This window comes from Marmota flaviventris, chromosome 10, assembly GCF_047511675.1.
Source record: "Marmota flaviventris isolate mMarFla1 chromosome 10, mMarFla1.hap1, whole genome shotgun sequence".
NCBI classification, from domain to species: domain Eukaryota; kingdom Metazoa; phylum Chordata; class Mammalia; order Rodentia; family Sciuridae; genus Marmota; species Marmota flaviventris.
In genome coordinates, this window is record NC_092507.1 from 27,234,678 (window position 1) to 27,251,350 (window position 16,673).

Genomic DNA, 16,673 nt, shown 5'->3' on the forward strand with positions numbered 1-16,673 from the left:
TCCAGATCAGGAAGTTTTATTGCTGACATGCAGGAAGAGTCCCCATGTAGTACAAAAATATGTCTTTATACAAACTTTTTTGTGACTTTTTCCATTTTCTTTACAATAGGACTTCTCCCAGTGTGTGACACCAGTGAGGGCAGACCCGATCTCCTCTCATTTGTTTCACCAGAAGTGTAACCAGACGCACGGGTTGACCTTGGAAGGAACCAGTCTGTCTGCTAGGGCTTTGCAGACCTGAGGATATTGCTTTGAAAAGGAGACAAATCACACATGGAAAGCAGGCCCAAGGGGCTGCTGGGCAGAGGCCCTACCAAGGCAGGCCCTGGCCAGGCCTCAGAGCCTCACTGGAGGACAGTCACAGGGCTGGGAGCCCAGGCCGACTACATTTCTGCTCCCTTAGGAGAATTTTCTTTATCAAATAAATATAGAAAAGAGGCCTCCCCACCCCACAGCACCATGCCCTGGCTCTCAGCGGCTGGACGGCTGAGCTAGAGGCAGAGCTGGGTGCTCAGGGAGTAAGTGCTGAGCTCAGGTGGGCTCCCACAGACCCACCAAGGCAGAGGCACAAGGCGCCCAAGTGCTGGATTGGGAGCATGGGAAGGAAGGGGCGTGGGCGGCCCTGCTACTGCTGGCAAGAGGTGGCCCCATTTTTTCCAGATGGGGAAACTGAGGCACGAGGAGGTTTGGGAACTTGCCCAAGGTCACTCACAGTGAGTCAGTTTTTTCCCCCCCTTGTGTTGGGGGGTGGACAGCTCACACTCTGGGAAACATTGTTGCATCCCCAATGGGGAGCAAGGACAGGTAGAAAGGGCCTTACGCTGCCCGAAGGGGACACTCAGACTCTCTGAGGATACACGGCAGGTAGGCCTCTGGGGAAGGGTCTTTGCTTGGCACCAGAAAGAGCCAAGGATCAGTGAGGGAAACGGGGAGAGGAGGGCATTCTGGTGAGAACAGCATTTCTGGCAAGACGGGCATCCACTTCAAAATCTCGGCTCAAGAGGCAGCAGGGCTGTTCTCAGGCCAGGCGGGCAGGTCCTCAACCCCTGCGATTCTCCCCACAAGCCTCCCACCCCATGGAGGCCCCTGGCCAGGGTCTGTCGGGGGAGACACCCCATCTACTGAGGCAAGGTGGGAGGGGAGACACCCCACGGTTCATTCTCCGAACACCAGGGGTGGAGGCAAGACAGCATGCAAGCAGGGCCCTGTCCCCAGCCAGGCCCACAGTACCCTCCCCAACCCGGTCACAGGCTCCCTTCACATTGGGCTCCATGTTACCTGGTACCACGTGAAGGATGGAGAAGGAAGCAGGGCTAACACGCATGTGCAACACCTCAGAAAAGCTACTGAGATGAGAGAAAGCCAAGTTTAGAAAGAACTCCCATCACTGGACACAAGCCCAGTGGGCTGGGAGCAGAGAGGTCCAGCAAGGAGGACCCCTCTTTGCCTGGAGGTGTGGAGGGAGCCCACATGTGGACCATGGACCCCTGCTGTCCAGCCACAGGGACTGGCCACGGGCTGAGCCACCTAAGGATAGGAGAGAACTTGGTTTCAGTAAAAAAATAAATATATTTGAATAAGATGAGGTGAAGGTTTTCCAAAGCTCGGACTGAGGGGCCGGGGGTCAGAAGGGAGGGATGGCGCAGACTGGGGGACTGGGCAGTGTGGGGTGGCACTCATTCTGGGAGCCAGCAGCGAGCTGCACTTTCAGCTTATTTGACTGTGGGGAGCAGCAGCCCCCAAGCCGGGCAGGCGCCAGCTGGATCAGGGCTTGGGGGAGTGGGTGGGCTCCCTCCTTCTGTCGCTCAGTCCAGAGACAGCGTGGTTAGAGACAGAGGTAGATTAAAATGTCATGATTAAAAGCAGATTAGTCATCTAGGCCTCTCAGATTTAAAAACCAAACAATCAAGCAATCATTCCAAAAGGTAGCTTTGTGGTACCTCTGCTGACCCCACATGTGACCTGGGCTGTCCCTGTCCCTGCCCTATCCCTGTTGCAGCCTGGGAGAGTCCAGCACTATAGGGCCCAGCCTCAACAGGGCTGGGGGCCGGAAGAGGTGGTGCTGGGGCTGGTGCCCCTGGCTGAGGCTGCTATTTCCGCAGGTAGCGCTGTGCCAGGATAGCGGTGTCCAAAGAGGTCATGGGCTGTGCGTCGTGGCCCAGGCGTCGCACTGGTGGCACGCTGCCGAACTGTCTCTTGGGCACCCAGCTCCGGGCCTCATGAATGGAGCTCTTCTCCTCGGCCAGCAGCAGCTGCTGCCGCATGTAGTTCTCAAACTCGTATTGAGAGCACTCCTCTGTCACCTTTGCCTGTGAGGCCCAGAGGGACCAAAACAAAGAGGGCAGCAGAGAGAGAAGACAGGGTGAGTATGGCACCTGGCTCCTGAGGTCCTTCCTAGACACCACACTTTGGGCACCACTGAGCCTGGAGCCATGTGTGGGTCCCTGAGTGTTGGCCTCTGGCCGATGGCACGGCACACTGCTGGCTGCCCCTGGGCGTCGCTGCAGCAGGCTTCAGCTGCAGCACACACCTGTGCCCTTTCCCACTCACCCAAGAGAGGTGACATTAGCTTCCTCACCATGAGAGGAGTGGCTGTCTCCCCTCACAAACATTCTCTGAGCCCTGACAGGGGCCAGTGTAGACCAAGGGTAAGAGCAAGGCCTGGGGTGTTTCTATCAGTCCTACACGTGGGGCCCGCTGCTGGGCTCCCCAGACACAGGCAGGCAGTGACTGAAACTGCACCAGTCATCACAGAGGAAGTGGGCTTTAGAATCAGACTTGGGTTCAAGGTTCAGCTCTAACTTCTTCAAAGCTGTGTGACTTTGGGGAAATCATTTTACTTCTGTGAACCTATTTCTACCCTTGGGAAGGGGATAAGAACACAGGCCGTGGGGAGGGCTGACTGAGACATACTGGGGTGGGCACTTGGTGCGTACTAGTGACGATGATTTCAGCTGCTCAACAGCCCAGGGAAGGTGGGAGGTGGAGGATAGGCCTGAAACCTTCTCTTCTCAAGGGCCTAGATGCTTTGCTGTGGTCCCAGGCATGGATCCTCCTGCTCCTGCCCGCCCACTGCTTGCCAAGGTAGGCCAGGAAGGGAAGAGGTGCTTACAGTGTATTTCAGGCCTCGTGTTCCCCCAGGGCTCGGCCAAGCCTGACATCGAGGGGGCAGCCTATGATCACTGACGGTTTCTGCCTGGTGCTCAGGTCCCTACCCTAACCAAGGCCTAGCACTTTCTCCAGTGTAGGGAACCGGGAGAAGAGAAAACAGGGATGAATGAATCATCTGGAAAATGAAAAGCAGGAAGAATGAGAAAGAACCCAGTGAGTCAGAGGGGCAGAGAAATGTGACTTGGGCAGGAAGAGGAAGCTCAGAGGGCCAGGCAGGGCCGCCTGCTGTGGGCCTCCCAGAAGCTGGTAATGGGACCATGGGAGTGCTAGCTGAGGAGGACACAGGCAGGCTGCGGCAGCTCAGGTGAGGCACTTTTCTCCTTCCCCACTCCAAGGGCTGGGGAGAAGCTGAGGAGGCCCTGTGCCTGCGAGGGGCTGCCGCCTGGAACCCTCCCCATCTGCCTTCCCCACTCACCTCCTGGGAGCTGTCTGCATTGCTCATCTGGTCATCGATGTCAGGAACCACTTGCAAAGGCCCGCTCAGAGATGACAGGGACTGCCTGCAGGAAGGCAGACTGGTCAGGCTGGCTCCAGACAGCCCCCACTATTCCAGGCTTGGCTGGGGTCAGACACTCTGGCCTGATACAACTGACTGCTTCTCTGAGCTCATTTGCTCATCCAATAAAGAAGAAATGCTCTTCCTGTGGCGTGGTGGGAATTCAGGCAATGCCCATCCCACAGCTGGCAGGATCTGGCCCTGCGGGAGACGCTCTATCTTGCACTCTGCCTACACTCTCCTAATCTTGCCCTTTGGGAAAATCTGGACATCTGACTGGCAGAGAAATGGGCTCGGAGTGACCTCTTTTCTGCACAGGACAGACAGGACACCTGGGTGCTCAGCCCAGTGCTAGCCCACTTACCATGATGCAATGATAGCACTGAGGGCTTCCAGGACATCGGTAGCAGCCAGGCGCTGCTGGGGGTCAAGGACCAGCAGTTTCCGGATGAGACACACAGTGTTCTCAGAGACACGTCCATCCCTGACCACAGAAATGGAGGAAAGAGGGCTCAGCAGGGCACCAAAGGGCTGGGTCTCTGACTCTAGGGCGCCCTGTGCTGTCTCCCATTATGAGCCCACAGGGTAGGACCATCCCCTCCCTGGACGCAGGACTCACTCGGGAATGGTGTACTCAGCGGCCTTGATCTTGCGGAAGAGCTCCTGTGGGATGCTGTCGTAGAAGGGGAACTGCCCGTAGAGCATGGTGAAGAGCACCACGCCCAGGGCCCACATGTCGCTCGGTTTGCCCCTGTATGGCCGGCCTGGGGGCAGAGAACACCAAACTCAGTGGCAAAAAGGGCCATGGACACCCCTCAGCTGGTCAGCTAGTGCCTACAATCTCACCTGGGTGTCTCGCCAGCTGCCATTCTCACTCCTGGTCCCCTTCACACACTTGCTCCCAGAGCAAGCACAATGCAGCTTGAGCTTCTGCTTGGAGTCCCTGTCGCCAGGAAACCTGGCTCCACGGGCAATACCTTTCCTGACCCCCTCATCTGTGTAGGGAGGAATCACGCTCCACCATGCCACCTGCTCTGACGAACTACAAGCCCCTGGGAGCTGGGCCTGACTTGGTGGCAGCAGAGAGGCTCCCAAAGCAAGTGGTCAATAATGTTTACAGAACAGCCATGTGGCTCTGGGCAAGTCAGCCACTCCCACTCCCCACTGCTCTCCTCTCATCCCGTGGTTCCTTCATGGCACGGATTGCCACTTTCTTATGTCACTCTCAGCTCCCCCACCGGAAGGCAAGTTCTCAGAGGCAGGCACTGGCTGTGCTGTGCTGTGCTCCCTGCTGAGTCCAGTGCCCAGAACAGACTTGAACATTCGCTTTGTCAACCTCTGTGTTGCAGTTTCCTTACTCTGTGCCATGGTTTGAATGTCCCATTCAGGTTCACTGAAATCTCATTCCGATTCACCTGGACTGATGGGGTTTCTGGACTAGATCTTGAGGGAGTCTTTTATAAACCAGTCTGACTCTGTGTTACTTTTTTTTTCATTTTACACTTCTGAGGATTGAACCCAGAGGTGCTGTGCCACTGAGCTCATCCTCAGCCGTATTTTTTTGGGGTGCGTGTGTGGTGCTGGGGATTGAACCCCGGGCCTTGTGCATGCGAGGCAAACACTCTGCCAACTGAGCTATATCCCCAGCCCTCCTCAGCCCTTATTTTTACTTTGCCATAGGGTATCACTAAGTTGTCCAGGCTGGCTTTGAATTTGTGATCCTTTTTCCTCAGCCTCCCAAAATGGGCCGGGATGACAGGCGTGCAGTACCATGTCTAGCTTAAACTTTTTAAAACAATTTTTTTAAATGATTATTTTTTAGTTTTAAGTGGACACAACATTTTTATTTTACATTTATGTGGTGCTAAGGATGGAACTCAGTGCTTCAAGCATGCAAGCGAGCACTCTAGCCACAACCCCAGCCCTAGCTTATAAACTTTTATTCTTCATAAATTACTAGTCTCTGGCACATGGTTATTGCAACAGAAAATGGATTAAGACACTAGGAAAGAGGGAAGCAGATTCTAATTCTAATGGAGTCCTTACCTTTTTTTTTTTTTTTTTTTTTAAAGTACTGGGGATTGAACTCAGGGGCACTTGACTACCGAGCCAGATCCCTAGACCTAATTTGTATTTCATTCAGAGACAGGGTCTCACTGAGTTGCTTAAGTGCCTCACTTTTGCTGAGGCTGGCTTTGAACTCACGATCCTCTTGCCTCAGGCTCCTGAGCCCCTGGGATTACAGATGTGTGCCACCACACCTGCCTGAGTCCTTGCTTTTTGACAGCACTGGAAGAAACACTCATTTTACTAACTGTCCTTCACAACTGGATGACAGTCAGGCAACAGCAAAGTTATCTGCCCAAGGCCACATAGCAGGTGAGTGGCCCATGTCTAACTGCAAAAGGCCTGTTGCTTTCCTATTTTCAGGGCAACCAATTATCTCTCCATCAGCAATAGAGCACCTCTCACTGGTCAGTTGCTGCCTGACCCACTCCTCCAAATGCAAAATGTGAGAACCACTGAAGCCTTCCAAGCAGTCCAGGCCTATGATATATCCTGTGGACTAGCAGGCTGAGGCAGTCCAAATCCCCACAGGCAACTTAGCTCTCTATGGTGTGGAAGAGATGATTCTGGACACTTGTCATTTCACAAGGAGCCCAGCACTGCCTGGGCAACACCACTTTTCTGGGTCACCCTGTAGTGGGTTGTTCAGGAAGTGGTGGCACAGGCCTTGGTTTGCACCTTCATGGAGTGCCATGGAACCTTCTTATCAGAGCCTGTCTCTACATCTGTTAAGGGGATGGTGCTACTGCCAGCTGCAATGGCTGTGTGAGGGAAGAATCTGCTTTGACTATATGGCAGGTGGTTCTGTAGAGACGAGCCCCTCCCAAGTTCTCTCAAGGCTGCAGTACAGAGAAAGGCACAGAGGGCTAAGGTCACAAAACCCAGGCCTCTGGTTCCCCTGCCTATGACTCCTTCTGGTGCAGCAGGTTCCTTTGTTTCCTTCTCCACGACTACTAGCACAAGTCTAGAACAGCAGCCGGACAGGTCACAGGTAGCCGCATGGAGGCCACCATTGCATAGCACCACCAAGGAGGAGCCTTGACCAGAGCTGGTCCCCAAACCAAGTCCTGCAGATTGTCTCAGACCCCACCCTCACATTCCTGAGTAAGGGAGAAGCCTGGCTAACCTTCCTGGCTCAGTCACCTATAGGGATGCTTTGGGGACAATCATGGAGGGTTGTGCTCAGCAAGCTAGGATGCATCCCTGGCACCCAAATCCTTCCAGCAGAAGCTGGGAGTCCATCCAAAATGCCCAGGCCTGGGGTGTGGCAACACTGTCCCTGGCACATGGGAAGCTCTGGTGGAGGATGATAACTTACTGGTCATCATGCTTTCTCCAGCAAAAGGCCACAGCTCAGGAGAGGCTTCCAAAGGGTTACAAATGTTTGTGGCAAGTCACAGCAGCCTGCTCCCAGGATGACATGTGACTTGGGAAGAGGCTGGTCCTGTTGCTACAAGGAGAGGGTGCATACAAGTGTGTTGGGGATGACCTGAATGAGAGGTGGTCTAAGTCCCTGCCTGGTTCCTAAGAGACCAGGACTGGAGGGATCCAATTTTGCAGAGGACCAGGGGAACAGGGAAGGAAACAGAGTCTACAGTGGAATAGGGGCATGGAGCTTAATGGGAGGCATGCCTGAAACGAGGCTCAGTTTTCAGATTTACTGTTAGCTATGATTTTTTTTTAATATTTGTTTTTTAGTTTTTTGTAGGTGGACACAGTATCTTTGCCTCAAGCATGCCAGGCGAGCGTGTTACCACTTGAGCCACATCCCCAACCACTTAGCTGATATTTTAACAAGAAATGTCATCTCTCTAAGCCTTGGTTTCCTCATCTATTAAAAGGGACTTGGGCTATTTCCCGTGTAGGATAGCTGTGTGGTTCTAAGCAAATTATGTACACCATGTGCTCAGCACAGTGCCTGCCACTTGGATATATGACAGCAGGTGACAGCTCAACAGTTTACATATTCGTGTACTGCCTGCTTCATCCCCGTAGAAAGGGAGCTCCCTGAGGGCAGCAGTGTTCATCTGCTTATTCACTGCTACATCCAAAGTATCTAGGGGAGCTAAGGATGGCTATGCACGTTTGCAGTCCCAGCAACTCAGGAAGATCTCATGACTGCAGACAGCCGGGGCAACTGAGTAAAAACCTGTCTCAAAGTGAAATATAAAAAGGGCTGGGGTGGGCTGGGGATATAGCTCAGTTGGTAGAATGCTTGCACAAGGCCCTGGGTTTGATCCCCAGCACCACACACACACACACACACCAAAAAAAAAAAAAAAAAGGCTGAGGAGTATCCTCAGGAGCAGAGCATCCCTGGGTTCAATCCCCAGTAGTGGGGAAAAAAAGTTCCTAGAACAAGACTTATAGAACAAAGGATCTGGTAGGCCCAGCAAGGACGAGTAGAATGGATGCATGAAGTCCACTGAGGTGTACCTGGTTGAGGCTGGCTCAGCAGCTTCCTTTCACACCTGAGACAAATGGTGTTTCTCAACAGCCCATGTTGATTGAGCTCCTGTGATCAGGGCTCTGCCCACCTCTCTCCAACTTCCATCAACTAAGCTCACTGTCTGAGAGTCTGAAGTTCTTCCAGTGCACCATGCTACCTCTGGGATACTCAGCCTAAGCCAGGTCACTGGCAGCCCTGCCACCCCCACCGCCCCCACCAACACCCCAAGGAGTTCATAGTTCTCTTTAAGATCGCAGCTTAGGGGCTGGGATTGTGGCTCAGTGGTAGAGCGCTCGCCTAGCACGGGCGGACCCGGGTTTGATCCTCAGCACCACATACAAATAAAGGCATTGTGTTGTGTCCATCTCCACCTAAAGAATAAGTGTTAAAAAAAAAAAAAAGATCGCAGCTTAAATGTCACTTACTGGGAAAGCCCTGCAAGTGCCTTCTTAGGGTCTCTGTGAAATTCTGTGTCTTTCCCTCCTAGCACTAATCTCATGCATGAGTGTGACCAGTCCATCTTCCATTAGACTGCAGATTTTGTATACGGAGGAAGAGTACTGGTTCGGGCCACCAGTGAAGCTCTAGCACCTATCCCAGGGCCTGCTGACAGGAGGCACTTGTTCAGCGTGTGCACTGCTGCAGAGCCCGCCTATGTGCAGCCCACACGTACCGCTGAGCACATCAGGACTGATGTAAGCAGGGCTCCCTCTCTGGTCCTTCAGCAGGTCCCCCTCACTCACAAGATGCTTCCCGAGGCAGAAGTTAGTGATGGTTATCCGATGTGTCCTGGGAAAGGGAGGTAGAGGGTGAACAAATCTTGGTGTCAATAGTCAGGGGTACTAGACAAGAGTGGGGCACCCCGGCTGGGCTAGCCATTAATCCTGAACAAAGGCAGTAGGCTTCTCTTCAAAAGGCAAAACAGCTGCCTCCATCCCAGGGAGCATAGAAATCCTAATCACATCCTTTTCTGGCCACCTGCTGAAATGTCCAGCAAGAATCTGTGCTGCTCTACCCTCTGTGTTGCAGGGGCTTTCTCTGAACCTGGCACTCTGGCTGAGGCTCAGGGGGTACAGACCAGGGCTTGCTTAGAACAATTTTCAGAGATTTCTCCAAAACAGCCTCACATGATATTCTAGGTTGGGAGTGATCTAGAAATTTAGTTAGATTCCTTCATTCACACATTAGAAAATTCTAGCAGAGGTGAGTGACCTTAAAACCTTCCCACTCTGCACTGTGTGGTGGTCAGAGGGCAGCCCTTGAGCCTCCAACACCCTGCCTCACCAAATCCTTCAACCACTGCAGAGAAGGCAACAGAGCAGAAGAGTGTGCCTCCCCGGGGATGAGCACACTTGGGGATCCTGGCCCTGCAGGTACACTTTCCACGTGCCCTGGGACAATGTGGAAGCTGGTCCTACACTGTGATGGTGCCAAGGACCCTGCTAACAGTACAGCCCAGCCTTTCTGGTGGGTGCTGGGTTTCTCCAAGGAGCCTCTGGCCTGTGCTGGCATTCAATCAGCCACAGTACAGGGGCCGAAAAAAGCCTGAACCACCCCAACACTCTTCTCATCCCTGCAGTTCTCAGAGGCTGACAGGACACCAGGGAAGGAGAGCAGCACAGCTGTCACTGCACAGAGCAGCAACAGCATGCCTGCAGTTACTCTGACTTTCCAAAAACCCACTACAGGCTAGAGCATGCCTGGCAGATCCTGCCATTAGAAGGATGGCCTGGGAACCTTTCTGGGCAATTCCAGGACAGTAGGATCTTTGTCAACAAGTGGAACCAGCAGATGGCGAGAGACCCCTCATTCTTATGAGCAAACAGAACTTGGCTTTCTCCTCTTTGTGGCAGAGGGTGCACACTGGTGTAGATGCAGGGTGGCTGGGTGACAAGGAGCCTAAATGCAGGGGGATGGCCTACCCACTTAGGACTGAGTCTTCAATGGCCCTTTCTAGGCTCCAAACTACTGTTCCAAGGCCCCCCACCCCCGACTCTCCACCTACTACTGGGGGTGAGGTCTTCTACTAAGGGCAGTCCATTCCAGAGAGCAGGCCCTGTGAGCTGGTGAGGCCACTTGGGGTCCTCAGGCAGGCTGGGCGAATGGAGCTTTGGGCAGTTGGCCCTCTACTCAGCTTCCTCCCAAGAGAGTGCTGGACACAGACAAGGGCCCTGTGAGGGCCGGGTAGCAGGGAGCACTTTGCCAGGTCTGACACTCCCTGGCATGTGAGGCACGGGCCCAACAGATGCTGAGGATCACAGTACACTGGGCTCTGTGGGCCAGCTGAGGCCACCAAACTTAGAGGGCATACTGCAGTGTCACATGAATAAGATAATGTGGCCAGGGCTGGGGTTGTTGCTTAGTGGTAGAGTGCTTGCCTTGCATGCGTGAGGCACTGGTTTCGATCCTCAGCACTACATAAAAACAAATAAATAAAATATTGTTTCCATCTACAACTAAAAAAAAGAAAAAAGATAATGTGTTCATGAGCTGGTTTACTCCAACAATTTTCAAATCCCTGCAGCACGGTGGAACGCTTCCTGGTGTTTTTCACCTGGAACAACAGAGTCTGGGCTAGGAGCCACTAACATTAGCATCAGGTGAGGAACATGGTCCCTTCAGGTGGAGCAGGTAGGCACAGAGAGGTCATTTAGTCAAGACAGGGTTGGACTCTCCAGGAAGACCCTTGGCATAAGTTGGGGTGCTCCTACATGCTTTGGGGAGTTCCTGAGAAGGTGGGGGGCACAATTTATTTTGGAGGAAATGACCAACGTGGGGAGTTCAGGTGATAGAGGATTCTGGAGTTCATCCTTGGGTGGCACTATTGCCCCCTTCTCCCAATCCCCCTTGTCATTATCAGTTGAGCACTTAGTAAGAAAGAGGCCTGTTCTCGCCCCTCACGCAGCCTAGCAGGGAGCCTTTCTCACTGCCTTGTTTCAGATGGTGCAACTAAAGCACAGAGAAACGGAGACTTAAGGTTCTATAGCTAATGAGAAAGGAGTAGGGTCCAACCCTAGGCTGTAATATCCAGAGCCTGCCACCAGGACTGACTGACGCCCAGCTGTGACTCTGGGCAGTGCCCAGCACATGGCTGAATTTTCCTTCTGTTCTTTCAAGGCTGATTCATCCTGTGTTTTGTACTTCAGACTCTACCCTGACCCAGAAAAGAGGATTCCCTGTCTCTGAGAGTCTTGGGGCAGTGGCTCTGGGCTCTGAGCCTTTCTAGGAAGTTCACAATGTGGACTAAAAAGAAGTCCTCAGGCCGGACGTAATCCCAGTGGCTTGGGAGGCTGAGACAGGAGAATCGTGAGTTCAAAGCCAGCCTCAGCAATGGTGAGGTGCTAAGCAACTCAGTGAGACCCTGTCTCTAAATAAAATACAAAATAGGGCTGGGGATGTGGCTCAGTGGTCGAGTGCCCCTGAGTTCAATCCATGGTACCAGGAGAAAAAAAAAAAGTCCCCAGAGAGGAGCCTTCTGCACACTTGGGGGTTAGAGGGATCCACTGGCTCTCTCTAAGAGGCCCCCGTGGGGGGTGCCAGTGAGGAAGAGTACCTCCTACCAAGCTGTCTTATCCCTGTGTCAGCTGGGTGGGTACAGCAGCTGGGGGTATGGCAGCAAGGGAAGCTTCACAGGGGCCAAGCTGTCTCTTTACAGCACAGTCTCTATGGTGGGGAGGACGTGGGCTCAGAGGTACAGGGTGTGTGGCTAAGGGTGGATTTCCCCAGAGTTGCATCCAAGAGGCTCCAGAGCCCTGCAGCTATCTCGGGGAATTCTGCTGGCAAAGAGCTTGATGCAAACAAAGGCTCTTCTGTCCTCTGCATTCCCGGTGGGAATGTGGGTTCCAGCTCTCACGCAGGCCCACCCTACAGAATTGTGACTGGTGGCCAGAGCCTCAGAGTGCAGGCAAAGGGTCTCAGCAAGGGTCATGAGTACCTTGAGAAATGGGTGGCCCCAGCTCTGAACCCCCTATGTTTTTGCCTTGAACATAAGACTGCTTGGGCCTCTGGTCTGGAAGGTTCCCACAGAGCAGCACTGTATTTTCTCTTCCCAGCCACTGAAGCTGCAAGTGTATCCTGTGGGCTCTGAGGCTGAAGACAGCAGGAGGACAGCTTAGGGGAGGGGACAGTTGGCTCAGGACTCAAGATCTTTGGGTCCTTGTCCTTACCTCCTTGCTGTGTGACTCTTGCTAAGCCTGTTTCCCTCTGTGATACAGGGAGAACACTAGTGCCTGACTCAGGACCATGTTGGCGTCTACCAAGGGAAGCCCACTGAAGGTGGCTGGCCTGTGCCTGCTACATAGCAAGCTGCCATCATCCTCATCCTCTGCCAGGGGCTACTGATGGGAAACCCCAGGAAAGACACTATCCATGAGGCAGTGGGTGACGACAGGCCCTAAAGCACATGTGCCAAGGTGGCTGAACCTCTTTGCCATGGCACAAGGTGGAGCTCAGGAAAGAGTGGCTGGGACTTGGGTTGAAGGGGGGCCCAGGCCTGTTCTACCACAGAAGTGCCTGCAGTCTCTCCCACAGGAAGCAACACGGCAGCCTTGAGACCTCCCAAAGCTTGGCAATGCTCCTCTGCCACCCGCCACCACCACCAACGTGGGCCGGGTGGCTCGCAGCTATCCTCAGGAGTCCCAGATCTCCTAGCTGGTCCCCACAAGAGAGTGAGGACAGTGAGGGGTAGAGGGGGGCGACATGCGTCAGCAGGGTCTGCTCTGAGTGAGTCACGCTTCAGCTATGGCCCTCTGGGCTACCACAGTGTTCCTTTCCTCTTCTAGGAATTGGTATGCAACTTGCCAACACAAAAGGAAGGGGGAAGGAGAAGAAACCACGGCCAACCTCACATAACCCGAAAGAGGACTCAGGATTTCAGCCCTTTCCTTTAACCCAAAGCCTGGGGAAGCTGACCTTGCAGCCACCGCACAAGCACTACTCCCCTTTCCTTCCTGGGGGTGCTCTCTGTCCCGCTGCAGAGAAGCAGTGAAACGCCATGGCCTGCCTGCCTCTCCTGACTAAGAGACCAAGAAAGTAAGGCCTCAGAAGGAGGGGTGTGTCAAGGACACACAGGGAGCAGGGAGGAGTTCTGCATCACACCCCCTTCCCTGCTTCTGGAGCGCCTGCTATTTAAATGAAAGGCAGTCATTTATGGGGGTGTGTCCTCTGCCTGGTCTAAGACTCAGAAAAGGGAATTATCAGATTAAGGAAGTGTGACCTGAGCAACACACACCCCGCCACAGAGCTGCTACAGCTGTACTGGCATGTTCCAGAGGTATGACCTCCCGATTATGTTCCAGAACCTAGGGAGCCAGGGGAAGTGAGGAGAAGCAAACCCACCAGAGTCACAAAGAGGCCCAGCATGCTGGGGATGGAGCTCAGTGGTAGAGTGACTGCTTAGCATATGCCAGGTGCCCTGGGTTCCGTCCCTAGCAGTGAGGTGGAGGGTGGCGGGGAGGGTGCTGGTTTGCTTGGCTAGCAGGAGCCCTGACTCCATGTTCCCCTGAAAACCCTTTGGATGCTCACTTAGAGCAGAGTGGCTGCGGTGGAAGTCCTGAATTCTCAAGTCCACCTGGACAGAACATATATCCAGAAGCTATCTCTTTGTAATCAGGGGCCGGCAGTCCAGGGAAGGGCAGTGACTGGCCCAAAGTGCCACAAGACCTAGGGTTGTGCAGGACCCAAGTCTCCCTCTAAAACAATACACTCCCCACAAATGAGGCCTTGGTGGCCAGCACTGTCCAACACCTGTGCTTCTCTTGTGATTCAGAGGTGGGGCTGTGAACTGCTGGCCACCCTCATCAACCATTCACCACACAGCAGGCCCCATCTCCAGGGGAAAGCCAGCACATGGCCTGTCCTCCTGTCTCTCAGTCAAAGGAACCTCCAGGCCCCGCTGGATCAGCACTCAGGGGTACCCTTCTGATGAATCAAACCCCTACAGACAGTTTCACATCCACTTATTTGCATCTAAAGCCACTCTTTCCAGGAAAGTAAAATCATCTCCACTTTCACAAATGAGGAAACAGGAGCTCAGGTAATGTTTAGGCCAGGCACAGTGGTGCATGCCTGTAATCCCTGTGACTTGAGAGTAGCAAGACCCTGTTCTCAAATAAAAAAAAATAATTAAAAAATAAAAAGGGTGTAGTTCACTGTAAAGCACCCCTTAGCTTAATGCCTAGGAAAACACACACACACACACACGGACAAACTCTCATGGTCTCCAAAAATAAGTAAGAGACAGCAACCCTGGGACATAAGCCAGGTCTGACCCCCAGGTCATGCTCCTTCATCTTCCCTAACTCCTCACTTAGCCAGATGGGGTTCAAGCAGCCCTGGAATTTCCTGTTTCCCTCCCTCTGCCCTTCAGAGAATGACAGGGTCATGTTCTCATCTCTGTATTTTCTCAGGCTGGCAAATCTTTACTCGTCCTTCATAAATCAACTCAGCTGGCAGACTCACTACCCTTGCATGTGCACCCACATTTGTCTTCAATCTGTGCTGTCTTTGGTCACACCTCATCAGATGCTGATCTCCCTGGGGGGTAAGAGCTGCAGCACCAAGATCTATACTAGGGGTTGGCAGAAGGATGGAGACAGCTTGGCCATCTGCTGCCCTCACCCTCCTCTCCAGAGCGTACCTCACTGCAGCTTCTTTTCCCCTGACCATTGTGGTTTTACAGGGACAGCAGGCTCAGGGCCCTTCCTGGGCTGGGCTGACCACATCACGAAACAAATCACCCTGTCATTTCTGCTGTGAATCTGTACTGCTGGCCATTTAGAAGTTTTTGAGCCCACTTAGAGGTGAGAGAGTAAAGGAGGGAGACTCAGAAGAGCAGGTGAGGGGAGATGCTCCCTTCCTAGCCCTGAGGTTTCTAGGACTGTGGTGGCCCAGAGCAGTCCCCTCCAGACCTGTTTTCCCTGAGTCTCTGCCTGATTGATGCTCCTCTACCACTGCCTGAGATCACTTCAGAGTGGCTCAGGCCCTCTGTTGGGGTGGATTGATGACCTGAGATGGTCCTCTGCCTTGGTTCACAGATATTACTGGGATAAGTCACTCAGATGTCCCCCAAGACCGAGGTGTTCTCTTTCTGATGCTGGAGTGCTGGTTTCTGACCACTCAAGAGTTGTGCCCTCTCCAGGAAGTTCCAAGGGCCAAAAGAAACTGCTGCTTACTCCAGGCTATGCCCCTCCTTAGGCACAGCACTTCCAGAGTCTGGTGGTTGTGAGGCACAGAGGTCATGCCCCCTTTCTCTGAGCTGGGAGGTCTGACGGGCATCCGGCTCCCACACTTTCAGGCTGAGGGTCTGCTGTGACTTCCCTGTGCTTCAGCCTTCCCCTTGTCTCAATGCCACCTTTTCCTCTCTGAGCGCTCTGCCCAGTGAACCTCCTCACACACATCCCGTCTGTTCCCTGAGGAACCCGACCTATGGCAAGGTCTCCTTTCACTCATTTCTTCACCGTTTGCTCATTTTTACAGTTATTTACTAAGCATGCACTAGAAGCCAGGCATGACCAATGATCATGTCATGCTGGGGATGACAGCCCCAATCCTCTCCAGACCCGCTCTGTGAGGCTCTTTATGTCTGGTCTCAGTGAGCATCAGATTCCCATGTGGCAAAGGACAGAAGCAGCCACCTCACTCCAGAACCCTGGGATTGTGGGCTTTTTTGAGCCAGGATTCCCATGGGAAAATTGCAGGGCACTAAGTAGCTGTAGCCTGTAGCCTATCCTAACTCCAAAGTTATAGCACAGAAGAGGAAACCGTCTTACCTTTTATTGAGCACCATGTTCCCAAGTTTCAGGTCTCTGTGCACAATATTTTTCTGAAAACCAATAGGCATATGGTTTGCACATGAAAGTTAGAGGTGGACTGGGGCCAGCCTATTAAAATGGGGCTCTCCAGGGTTTTGAAGGAAGGAAAAACCCTAGGATATGTCTCTTAGACCTCATTAGCCATGTGTCTAAAAGGATAAGCCAGGGCAGTTTCCTTAAGTCCTTCTTCCCTCAGGGCAGAAGCTAATGAATGGGTAAAGTCACTATCTTTGGTACTGGAGATTTGGGGGGGGGGGGGTTACCACTGAGCGACATCCCTGAGCAACTTTTATTTTTTATTTTGAGACTCACTGAGCTGCTTAGAGCCACTCTACGATGCTGAGGCTCATTTCAAATTTGTGGGTCTCCTGCGTCCCTGGGATTACAGGTATGTGCCATTGTACCTGGCAACTTCTTTTCTTCTTCCACCAACCATTCCATGGAAACAAGCTTTGGGCTGGGGTTAGGGCTCAGAGACAGCTGTCTTGATTCTGTAATCAACTACTACAGGCTCAGAGCACCAAATATTTGTGTCTGGAAGAGGCTCAGGTTTCTCTACCCCCATACCTAGGGGTGCCTAACATCCCAATCCTACAAAAAACTCAGATGTTTTTTTGTAGTTGTCAGGGGGATATCTCATATCCACCTGAGTTGGGAGGCTACAATTTAGTTTCTGGAC

At 53.0% G+C, this 16,673-nt stretch overlaps 1 protein-coding gene across 1 annotated transcript in view; it reads right to left on the reverse strand.

Moving 5' to 3' along the window:
- Positions 1-16,673, reverse strand: part of Stk40 (serine/threonine kinase 40) — a 43,611-nt gene continuing 26,938 nt past the window's right edge. The window contains exons 6-11 of the mRNA XM_027936985.2: positions 15,953-16,005; positions 8,857-8,972; positions 4,287-4,431; positions 4,032-4,151; positions 3,587-3,671; positions 1-2,309 (exon numbers count right to left, since the gene is read on the reverse strand). Coding sequence (XP_027792786.1) covers positions 2,091-2,309; positions 3,587-3,671; positions 4,032-4,151; positions 4,287-4,431; positions 8,857-8,972; positions 15,953-16,005 — 738 coding nt within the window. The 3' untranslated portion in view covers positions 1-2,090. The remainder of the gene's footprint in view (positions 2,310-3,586; positions 3,672-4,031; positions 4,152-4,286; positions 4,432-8,856; positions 8,973-15,952; positions 16,006-16,673) is intronic.